Source organism: Mirounga angustirostris, unplaced genomic scaffold (assembly GCF_029215605.1).
Source record: "Mirounga angustirostris isolate CCGP_5_RB_7025 unplaced genomic scaffold, mMirAng1.0.hap1 SCAF_2, whole genome shotgun sequence".
Classification (NCBI taxonomy): Eukaryota; Metazoa; Chordata; class Mammalia; order Carnivora; family Phocidae; genus Mirounga; species Mirounga angustirostris.
In genome coordinates this window covers 154,828,706-154,840,758 of record NW_026991710.1, presented here as the reverse complement: position 1 = coordinate 154,840,758, position 12,053 = coordinate 154,828,706, and the positions used below count along the sequence as shown (strand labels likewise).

General features: G+C 47.8%; 1 protein-coding gene across 1 annotated transcript in view; it reads left to right on the top strand.

The window, feature by feature from the left end:
* DPYSL2 (dihydropyrimidinase like 2) overlaps positions 1-5,624 on the top strand; it is a 69,135-nt gene extending 63,511 nt beyond the window's left edge. The window contains exons 12-14 of the mRNA XM_045880050.3: positions 1,343-1,522; positions 2,369-2,534; positions 2,930-5,624. Coding sequence (XP_045736006.1) covers positions 1,343-1,522; positions 2,369-2,534; positions 2,930-3,021 — 438 coding nt within the window. The 3' untranslated portion in view covers positions 3,022-5,624. The remainder of the gene's footprint in view (positions 1-1,342; positions 1,523-2,368; positions 2,535-2,929) is intronic.
* The last annotated feature ends 6,429 nt before the right edge of the window (positions 5,625-12,053 follow it).

The window sequence follows — 12,053 nt, the reverse complement described above, 5'->3', positions numbered from 1 at the left end:
ATGCCACGCCGAGCATTTAATGTAAAATGGCCTCAGTGTGGTCATCCTCTGGGCCAGTGGGAAAAGCAAAGCCAGATCCCACTGGCAGAGCTCAGTTCTGGGGAGACTTGACAAGGGGTTGCATAGCTCCGTTGCTGTGAGAAACATACTGATTCCAGGGATGAGTGTCTTCAAATGGGTAAAAGACAGTCCCAGACTTGGGGACACACTCTGGTCCTGGAGTGTGTGTGTGTGTGGAGCCCCCGCTCCCCCCCCCCCACCCGGCAGGTGCGTCTCTGCCTCATTCCTTGGGTAGCTTCTACAGGATTCTTTGGGGGTCTCAGAACAGTGCCGATAGCCTTTCCTTGCTGTTTTCAACCAACACCACAGCATCCTGAAACTGAATGCGAGCTGTGAAGCCAGCCCGGGGCTTCCCCATCCTTCTGAGCCACTGCGCCAGGCAGACATGTTCTCCTGAACCTCACTGTCCCTGTTACAGCTCTTTCTCCGCAGACCGATTCCTTAATGCTGATAAGCTGTCTCACTTTCCCCAGAAGGCCACGCTTTCTTTCTTTCTCTCTGGTGAGAGCTCCCTGTGAACTCTCCAGCCACAGCCGTTCGTGCCCGTGAACAGGGCAGGCAGGAAGAAGCGCGGGGCATTGTGGAACCTGGGGAAGGAGCACGGGGTGAGCCGAAGCTGGGGGATGGGCCTGTGGCACGTGGGCTAGTGCCCCCTCTTTTCTGTTGCCTTCTTCTGTAACAGCAGACTCACATGCACGTGAAGATCCCGCCTGTTTTCCAAGAGGACGCACGGATAGGTCACTCTGCAAAGCTTGATGCTAAAAGGATAGCCGCATGGTTCCAGAAGTTAACTAGACACCAACATTTTATTGAAGGCATTGGCTCGAGTTCCCACAGGCTTTCCATTCAGGGACTGCCGTTGAACCACGTCGCTAACAGACTGGAAAATTAGGACCGCCGGTGGGAAAACCTGCTCGTGGATGGCCCATTTTGAAATTTAGAACTTGGTCAGAGAAGATCTTGGGATTTTAGCCCGATGGGTGCTTAAGTCAATGAGGACAAAGTCGCTGCTAATACAGGGAATCACTTCCTTTATGTTTGTGTAGCATTTACAAACCCTCATGCTTTTTTTCCACACAGTTTTTCTGTTCAAGTATTTTTCCCCCAGTTTTTTGAGAGGCAGGAAAAGATGATTCCGTATTCCAGACAGGGAAATCGGGACAGAGATTAAGTGCCTGCTGGGGTGGCCAGTCGGGACAGGGACTTCATCTCTGGGCCTTGCTTTTGTCTGCGAGATCTTGGGCAAGGTGTATGCTAAAGTTTATGTGTTCTCTCTTCCTAGTCTCTCGAGTACAACATCTTTGAGGGCATGGAGTGCCGTGGCTCTCCACTGGTGGTCATCAGCCAGGGGAAGATTGTCCTGGAGGATGGCACCCTTCATGTCACTGAAGGCTCTGGGCGCTACATCCCCCGGAAGCCCTTCCCTGATTTTGTTTACAAGCGTATCAAGGCGAGGAGCAGAGTGAGTAGCTTTGATCTTGCAAACTCTTTTTATTATGGGCTAAGTTCAATTCCATACATGCTGAGGAAGCACTTTGAGTTAGAATATTGAGATGGGTATGGAGGAGGGGGTGGCTCAGGAATAAGGGATACATGATCTTTTTTATTTCTGGAGTTCAGAATACCAGTGGATGAGTCAGGTGTGTGTCCATAGCCAGCCAGATTGAAATAAGACTGTGGTATGTGCTGGGATGAGACATGTACAGTGAGGTTCAGAGGAGGCAGCCACTGCTGTGGAGTCTTAGGGGAAAGTGTCATGGGGAGAGGGCATTTTGAGTTGGGTTTTGAGGGTTAGGTAGGAGTTTGAGAAGTCAAAGAAGGGACCCAAGGGAATTAGAATGAGCATGGAAGATGTAGAGTGTATTCAGGGCATGGTAAGGCACTGGTGCTTGGGGACTATGAGGCAGAGAATGGATGGAGCTGTGAGGGAATTACAGAGAGAGAGAGATTGAAAGGAAAGTTGGGGGCCAGATCTTGAATGTGAGACCAAATCTCTTCACGACGTGTTTGGAGTTTTGGCCTTGGGTGTAAGTTAAAGTGCCCTGGGGGGGACAATGGAAAGAGACGTTAGTCAGTTTTTGAAGCATAACCAGCTACCCTTGGTCTCCCTTGGGGGAACTGTGGCCTGGAACGGTGGGGGCTGGCTCTTCGATGACATCTGTCCCTGCCGAGTGTGTCCATAAGGGAAGCCCTCTATCCCTACATCTCACAGGCCCTTCCTGACCGCCATTTTCTCCCCTTTGGAGAGTCGCCAGGGAGACTCGCCCTCTGAAGATGGCCTGAATCAGGGGGCTCTTGTGTTTTGCAGCTGGCAGAGCTGAGAGGGGTTCCTCGTGGCCTTTACGACGGACCCGTGTGCGAGGTGTCTGTGACACCCAAGACAGTCACTCCTGCCTCCTCGGCTAAGACATCTCCTGCCAAGCAGCAGGCCCCACCTGTCCGGAACCTGCACCAGTCTGGATTCAGCTTGTCCGGTACGGTTATGGTTTGCTTAGGGCCCAGTCCTGCAGGGCTGTGCTCGCAGCGCAGGCCCCACTCAGTCTGACTACTGAGGGTAGAGGCAGGATGTAGGCTCAGTCAGTCACAAGCTGAAACAGTGTTATTTTATATACAGTTCTACTCTTTCAAGTAAGGGACTCCACCAGCTTTTGCAAGGACTGCCTTCCAGGGTCACTGATTTCTTTGGCTATTTTAGGTCGGCCCCCTTTTTTGTAGCTTAAACTTGCAGTGAGGTTTTGAGACAGGGACAGAGAATGGGCCTGGCCCTTTTTCTCCTGGGCCGTGCTGTCTGGGTTGAGAGCGGGACCTCGCGGGACCTCGCGGGAACTCTCCGGACTGTTTTTGACCCCCACCCCTGTCTTCTCTCCAGGTGCTCAGATTGACGACAACATTCCCCGCCGCACCACCCAGCGCATTGTGGCTCCCCCTGGTGGCCGTGCCAACATCACCAGCCTGGGCTAGAGGCCCGGGTTGCAGCCTACTTGGGGATGGGGGAATGGGACACCTGAGGACATTCTGAGACTTCCTTCCTAACTTTTTTTTTTTAAGAGCCTGTGATAGTTACTGTGGGGCAGCCAGTTCATGGGGCTCCCTCTTGGGCCCTGCACTCCGTCCCTCACCCGGAGTCACTGATTTTGCTCACCCACTTCCCTATACATCTAAGGAATATCACACCCAGGTCCATCCACTAACCCCATACACGGAACTGCATCCAACACTCAGACATGCGAAACAAAGCAAATCACAACGAGGGCATTTTTCATCTCTAACCTCCGTTGTACTTGTTACCATCTTCCTTTTCATGGGGGGGAGGGGGGGCGGGGGGTGGGGAAGATAAAGTGAATTGCCCAGAGCTGCCTTTTTCTTTTTAAATTTTTAAAAGTTTTCTTCGTGGGTCTGGGGAGAGGGTGGGTAGGGGAGGGGGGAGAGTAGTGTTTTGTTTTGTTTTATTTTAACATACTAAATTGGGAAGCCTAATTCAATATTAATACAAGGGGCTTGAACTGGACATCCTAATGATGCAATTATGTACCCATCGAGCTGGTTCAGGGTGGTTGGCAAACTCATGTCCCTCCTGAGAGGCTCCAAACTGTCCACATTGCAGTCCATCGTCTTCTGGGTCAACTGTTGATAAAGGGCAGGATTTCTTTTTGGCCTAGATTTTGCTGCAGATTACATTTTTCGAGGATTCTCTTCTCCTTTCTTAACGTCTTTTCTGCTTTCTCTCTCTCTCTCTAGCTTTTTCATTCATGACTATTTTCACGTCTGTCCCTTTTTTTGTGTTTCCTTCAGCCCTTGTCTCTGAGACCCATGTTTTTCTCTCTGTCCCCCCGTGTCTGCTCAGATGACCAGGTCTCCTGTTCTAGTGTGGTCTTAAGAACCTGCCTGGAAGGGTTTGAGCTTTGTCATTGCAACCATAGTAATATGCTGTCCTAGTCCAGACACGACTGGTGCTACCCACCCGACACCAGGATACGCGTTTGAGTTCGGGATCCCCCCAGGGGCAGCGAAGGGCTGAGCTACCCACACTATCACCTGTGGGCTCAGAATAGAACCTCAAACAGTACTGAGATGTTGCAGAAACCTGAGGCTATAGGACATAAGTTTTTTCCTCCATGCAATGCTAACTAGCTAAAGAAAGACACGATCAAATCTGTACCTTGAGCCCCATGACCCAAGTGAGCCAGTCAGCCTCAAGCCAGCCACCAGCTCAGTTTTGAGCTGGTAGGAGTCTGACCCTGGGGCCTGCTGTTTCCCAGCTAAGTATCTTTTGGGATTCCAGAGCATGCTGGGGCTTCTTGCTTCGGGGCAAAAAATATTTTTTCTTGTTCAGTTATTTTGGAAGATATCATTCCGCACCTCGACACGGGGGATACATTCTAAGACCCCCAGTGGATACCTGAAATCGCAAATAGTACTAAACTTGATATATATTGTTTTTTTCCCATACGTACTTGTGATACACTTTAATTTATAAATTAGGCACAGTAGGAGGTTAACAACAATAATAACATAGAATGATTATAACAATATACTATGATAAAAGTTATGTGAATGGTCTCTCTCAAAATATACCGTGCTCACGCTTCTTGTGATGATGTCAGCGGGTAAGATGGCTCTGTGACGTGAATGACACACGCACTGTGACGTAGCGGTGGGCTCCTGCTGACCTTTTGACAGTACGTCAGAGCGAGGAGCACCTGCTTCTGGACTTCAGTTGACCGCAAAGAACTGAAACCTCGAAAAGCAAGACCACAGATGAGGGGGGACTGCTGTATAGGGAGGCCTTCTAAACTCAGAAAATCTTTGGGAAATTCGATTTAGAGTCTGTTTTACTTTGTAAGGGGAAAAATCTGTTGAAGGAGCGATACGTCCCGTCAGAGCTGTTGTGGGGAGAAGATCTTACAAATCGAGCATGTGGCCCCCGTAGAGACCGCAGGTGACCTTGTGTCCACATCCCCGCCCTCGTCTCTGTGACCCTTCCCGCTAGCTGCCTTCGTGCCGGGCCCTGTCTTTGCTGATTCGTGTTGCATTTCCTTCCAAACGCGTTTACAGGTTCTCTTAAGCAATGTTAACGTTTGCAGGCTTTTATCGAACCAAATCTGCTTTTGTAAAGCATAACATGGAAAAGTAGGTCACATCATTACACTCATCTCTCCACACATTTTGCCTTTGGGGTTGTGGTTGGGGTTTATTTTTGTTGTTGTTGTTTATTTGTTATTTTAAAAGTAAATTGCACTTTTAAAGAATAATTGGTTAACTTAATATATTTGCTTTTTTTTTCTCACCTGCACTTAGAGGAAATTTGAACAAGTTGGAAAAAAATTTTTTTTTTGTTTCAATTCTAAGAAACACTTGCAGCTCTTTGAGTATTCACTGAGTCTTCCTGTTTTTCCTGTGCCAGGTCATGGTGATTTTGGTTATTTTGATTGTTTTCTTAAAACGATTTAAAACCTGAAGATTTCTGCAGGCTGTGTAAGCATGTTTACCTGTTGGCTTGCTTTGTGTGTCTGTTCAATGAATGTCATGTGTAAATGCTAAAATAAATGGACAGTGTCTCCGAACTGAAGAACTACAGTGACTTGATGCTCTAAAACAGTGTAGGACTTAATAATAGATGGTTTCTAATCCTTGGAATTGTGATCGTGACCCATGAGTGGAGGAACTTTCAGTGCTAAAGCTGATAATGTGTGTAGCCAGGAGAGTACCTTTTTTTTTTTTTTTTTGTAACCACTGTCTTAATGGCAAAATAATTATGGTAAAAAAAAAAAAAAAGTCTCGTGTTTATTATTCCCTAAGAACTCTGTGTTATATTACCATGGAACGCCTAATAAAGCAAAATGTGGTTGTTTCAGGGGTGTGTCTGTGTTGAGATGTTCAAGGAGGCAGTTGCTTGGCCCGGCCCGCCTGCAGCCTTCCTTCTGGAAGCATTCACGGTGTCTTTGGCCTGGCTTTGGTGATGGTACCCATTCAAGAGTTTTCACTGCATGTTGTAAACTCGTAGGCAGCTCTGAGCTTATGTCCAGGCCACTGAGGTCTAATGCCGAACAGAACTCTGTATGGCAGAGCTGAGTGTGAGACATTCAGAGACTCTACCCTAGAGAGGGTGTGAGATCTTCTAGAATCAAGCTGCAAGCACAAGTTTGGAAGTGGGAATCTGGGGGTGGGGTGGGGGTACGATATAGGTTGGTGTGGTGACTTCTGTGCTCTCTGCATTGGTATAGCTGGTTCACCCTGGGAAAATCTTCAAGCTACAAGGGGCATGCAAGATAAGAGACTGGGGTTGACTTGCATCCAAGGCCCAGTCAAGTAAGCTTGCAGGAAAGCAGGACATAGAGTACATGTTTCTCTACCCCCAGAGCAAGTGCCAGGAATGCACATTGGGGGGTGGGGTGAGCCACGCCAACCCCAGCAGGCTGGTTGCTAGGTTCCCATAGTTACCTTGTTAACTGACACTGGTATATTGGGTCTGAAGACACTGAAGAAAATGTGTGCTTGGGGCTCCCCAGGTCCATCCTGCAATTGATGAAATCTTTCTTCCTTTCTCTTTGTTTTCTATCCAGCCCTGTCCAAATAGGATATGAGGTGGTTTACAAAAATATATACACCATACCAAGCTTTATAAACTAGAGTGTTTGAGTTAAGGGAAAATAAGATAAGGCCTGAGCGGGGTTCATACCACACCCCTGCCATGAAGTTGTACACTTGGGAGGGAGCTCTAAGTGTTCTAACAGCAAATACAAAAAAAAGGGAGATGTGGCCAGAAGACCACAAAACATTTATACACTAGTCCTTCAGAAGAAAAACAGGTTTCCCGCCCTCAGCTCTACTGGCAAGTCCTGGCGACCCCTGTAATCAGTGTTGTGTGTCTAGGGTTGGCTACTGCCCTCACTGTATGAGGTGACAGATCACCGTGAGCTAGGAAAATCAAATCTGTCCAGGAGACGGAGGCAAAAAGGCTCACCCTAAGCTTTACAGAGGACCTGTGACAAGAAAGGAAATCCCAGGCCCACAGCCCGTGCTCCTTTCCCACCTGGCTTCATCCACATCACGAAAGCCCTCCTGCTCATGCCTGTGGACAGCTCAGCCCCATGTCCCAGGAGTTCTTCCCATCCCCTAGCAAACAGCCGCCCCAAGGCTGTCCTCCCCGGCTGTGAGGTCTGCCCTCTGGGAGAGGCCCAAGTAGGTGCTGGGAGAAGGCGTGGGTCCATCTGAGCGGGCAATTGCAGGGAAGCCAGAGAGCAGGTGCCCTAAAGAGAAAGTCCTATGGGCGCCACATGGCTAGACGATGGAGTCAGGTAGAGAACTCTTCAGCGGTGTGATTTAATACAAAGATTTTATTTTATTATTTTAAAGATTTATTTATTTATTTTGGAGAGAGAGAGAGAGAGCACAAGTGGGGGGGAGGGGCCGAGAGAAAGAGGGAGAGTGAAAGAAGCACACTCCGCACTGAGCGGGGAGCCTGACGCAGGGCCCGATCTTCCCACCCTGAGATCCTGACCTGAGCCGAAATCAAGAGTCGGAGGCTTAACTGACTGAGCCACCCAGGCGCCCCTCCAAAGACAGATTTTAAAGCATCTAGGGAAGGCAAGTGGAATGCAGCCCCTTCAGGAAGGGTTTCTGTCCTGTGTAGCTGTGAATTGAAAGTAATACTCTCTGGCAAGTTTCTATAGCACACGTAAGAAAAGGCAGATTTATTCTTTTCTCATCAATTGAGGTGGGGATAAGTCTGGATGGTGCCACTGATGAGGTCCGCATCTTTCGGAAAGCTTCTATTGGCCTCATTTACCCTTTCTGCAAGATAGAGATGTGATGTTATCTACTCAACCTAACTCTCAGTTTTAGGACCAAATCGGGAAGGACGAGCCATAAATCAGATGTGGTGCAGAGCAGAGGATTGCGAAAGAGCAATAGGAAGCTGCTGGAAACAGTATCCTCAGTGTCTGTCCTAAAATAGAACTAGATTAGCAGATGACTGGTGACGGCAGAGGTCTGTGGTTGAGCGCAGAGACTGCAGAACCATGCCACACCAGAGATGGTGTCGATTGTCAGACGAAACAATCTGTTGCCTAACGCCCCGCTGACTGTAGCTAGCACTTATTACTACATGCCAGGCTCTCTTCTAAAGGCATGTTAGCGCAGTTAGGCTTTGCAGCAGCCCAGGAGACGGCACCTGGGGACAGGGGACGAGACAGAAGCAGAGTGTTAAACAACTTGCTCAGAGCTGGGCTTTGAACCCCTCTGGTCTGGGGCCAGTGCCCATGTTCTTCATCACTATTGTTTTACTATTTCTTATGAGAAAGTTCCTGCTTAGAAGCACGTGGGAAAGCGAGAAGGTGGAAAATGGCAGAGAATAAGCCCGGGCAGGCAGTTAGGCAGACTCATGGAGGGAAATTGTGGACAGGCGAGCGCTTGGCGAGAAAGAGCACGACGATCTCATGCAGCCGACACAGATTTGGAGACATGTGGGCTCTAGGTAAGAGAAGGGAGAGGCCTACAAAATACACTAGGAGCTAGGAGAAAAATGGTTTGGAGGAGGGCACCAAGTGTAAAGGAGAACAATAATAATTTGAGTATAGTTGAGTTTTATACAGAAGATTTAGGGAAATTGTATTGATTTGGTGAAAAATTACAAATCATGTATACACACACGTACATATATATAATTAATTTTTATAAGGATGTGGAAAGAAAAAAGTAATGTCTATTTTTTTTTTGAAAGATTTTATTTAAGGGGCGCCTGAGTGGCTCAGTCGTTAAGCATCTGCCTTCGGCTCAGGTCATGATCCCAGAGTCCTGGGATCGAGCCCCGCATCGGGCCCCCTGCTCCACAGGGAGTCTGCTTCTCCCTCTCCCACTCCCCCTGCTTGTGTTCCCTCTCTCGCTGTGTCTCTCTCTCTGTCAAATAAATTTAAAAATATTAAAAAAAAAAAAAAGAAGATCGCGGGAGGGGAAGAATGAAGGGGGGGAAATCGGAGGGGTAGACGAACCATGAGAGACGATGGACTCTGAAAAACAAACTGAGGGTTCTAGAGGGGAGGGGGGTGGGAGGATGGGTTAGCCTGGTGATGGGTATTGAGGAGGGCACGTTCTGCATGGAGCACTGGGTGTTATGCACAAACAATGAATCATGGAACACTTCATCTAAAACTAATGATGTAATGTATGGCGATTAACATAACAATAAAAAAATTTAAAAAAAGAGAAAGATTTTATCTAATTATTTGAGACAGAGGGAACACAAGCAGGGGGGAGTGCAAGAGGGAGAAGCAGGCTCCCCACTGAGCGGGGAACCCGATGTGGGGCTTGATCCCAGGACCCCGGAATCATGACCTGAGCTGAAGGCAGACACTCAACTGACTGAGCCACCCAGGTGCCTCAAAAGTAATGTCTATTGAAAATACTTTGAGGGGCACCTGCGTGGCTCAGTCGGTTGAGCATCTGACTCTTGGTCTCAACTCAGAGGTCTTGATCTCAGGGTCATGAGTTTGAAAAAAAAAAAAGTACTTTGAAAAGGAGCAAAGGGACCTAGACACACAAATGCATTGTTGTTTTTGAAGGTTGGATATCAAGATAGGGCTGGTGCGGTCAGGACGAGGGCAGCAGATGCCACCCTTAGTAATGAGGGATGTGGCCTCCACTCAGGGCTTGGGGCCTTGAAGGATGGACATAGCATGAGAGACTCATGAGAGGAAGGAACTCTGGGAGGACTGAAGACCAAACACGATAGCACATAAAATCTTATGGTTCAAATAATGTATTGCATTAAGATGTTTGTTTGATTAGTTTTGGCAGCTAAGCTTTGTCTGTGCTGTAGTTAACGCAAACAGTCCTCATCCTCATAAACTTCATCCTATAACATATAACTATTTGGAAACCTGCTGCGTGAGTTGGGCGTGGGGTGGAGGTCAGAGAGATGTGGCCCATACTCTTCCAGCAATGACCTTGCTGGGGACCAACTATTTCCAGCTTTATCTTACAACTGTGGGGACACCAGGGACCCTCGATGGGACTCAAGTGTAGGCGCCTCAGGGAAGAAGGGGGCAGAAGGGGGGAACTTGTATGCTGTTCACAGCTCTTAAGGGTTGATCCCTCTTCAGAGAAGACTAGATGAACGGTGGACTTTACACTGAGGCTTTCCGTTTCTGGTGGTTATTCCCCTTGATTTTTCCTATCACTCCAAACGGTCACCATTTTTATCCCTCAGTCTTTCAAAAGTCCTCTGAGTACGCAATAAGCCTATTACAAGTCTACTTATCCATGGTGTTGCGCTCCCTCTGCTGGAGACAATCACCTTTTATCTTTTCTTACTTATTTAAGTGTTAGGTGAGAAAGCACAGAATGGAATCAAGGACTGCCTTGTTTCTCAAGAGAACAAAGAGGGGGTTAGCTGTCTGCTGGGATGGACTGTGGGTGTCCTGCCTAGATGTAGGGAGATGGGCCCCCAGCTTTATCTTCCACTCTGACCAGCATTCCCACTCATTTATTCCCACTACACCCATGTTTTAATGTCATACACCTTCAGTCTTGTGACTTGGTTGTCCTCTGGCTGTTAGTCTCCCCCTAGCAACTCACCAAGACCCCATGGCAGGCACTTGAACTCTCTTATTAGTTCCCTCAATTTCTTTGAACCCATGTCCTCGAATTGTACCTGTTGAACAAACCCAATTCTGGATTCCTGACCACAGCAACCCTGCCAGCCAGCAGCCCCTGTACCGCTCTGTCTTGATCCAGAGCATCAACCCCAGAGGGCAAGGACAACTGCTTCGGGGTGAAGAATCTTCTCACAATTGCTTAGTTGCTCCCTGGCATCCATGCTATGTGCCAGATCGTGAGGAATGAGAATTCATGACCCACCCCCCAGCAGCATGGCCTCCCTCTAGGCCACGGCTAGATTCTCAGGGGACACCTAGCTTTCCATTCTTTTCTCACTTGTCACCCACGTGTTGTCCTGGGCATCTGTCCTCTTCTGTGCTTCCTCCCCTTGACCAAACCTCCCACTCTCAAAATCTACTTATGTGCTTCATGACCAACAAACTCACTCATATAAGTCAATAAACTCCCAGCCTCACTGAAAATTCTCCTCTACAGCTTTGATTTTAAAAAGAAATCCTGGTTCTTGGACAAAATTTCATCTTTAGTCTTCTCAAGTGGAAGTTCCTCTGTATCTCACTCCCCACATTCTCCAGGATGGTAGGGGGTTGACGTGCTGCTCAAGCCTCTATACTTCCTCCATCCTCTGCCATTTGGCTCTACTGCTCTCACACCCTGCTCACTGCTGTAATCTACTGATTCAGAGACACTTCTCATTTATGGAAGACTTTGGCATCAAACCATGGTGTAGCTTTGCCCTCTACCACAACTCCTGTCATCAGTAGGAGTTACTTCAACATCCATGGAGATGGCCCATCTAGTATGCTAGACCTTCAGTTGTATGATCCATTCTACACTCTACCTTAGCTACCTACTCCCTGGGCCATTTAATTTCCCCAAAATACTCTGCTGAAATTGCTACTGTAGACATTTCGTCTCTAGCCAATCCTCTGATCCTTTTGGCTTGCTATTCAAATACTTCCAACGCTCCTGCTCTTTGGCAGCACCAAGTCTTGCTGTCCCTCATTCCATCTGTCTTCTCTATCCACCAGCTTCCTCCTGTCTTCCTTCCATATCCTACCTAGATTCCATGGTACATCATTTCATTCTTCTCTTGCCAATATTCTAATTCCTTGACGCTTTGTCCTTTTTCATGGTATCCTCTTTGTCAAACCACAACCCTAGAAGAACCCAACCATCCTGCTCTACAACTTGGGCATGAACCACAGAATTCTGCTAGAGAAAATTACACAAGGCAGGTTGCTATCATGAGAAAATCCTGGTCACTGACTCCAACTGAACACTGACCTGTGAACACTTTCCAGGAATTTTTTTTTTTTTTAATTTATAGGCTGGTGTCCTACTTTCCATATCTTGAATCTCTGTCCCCCTTTTTCCCA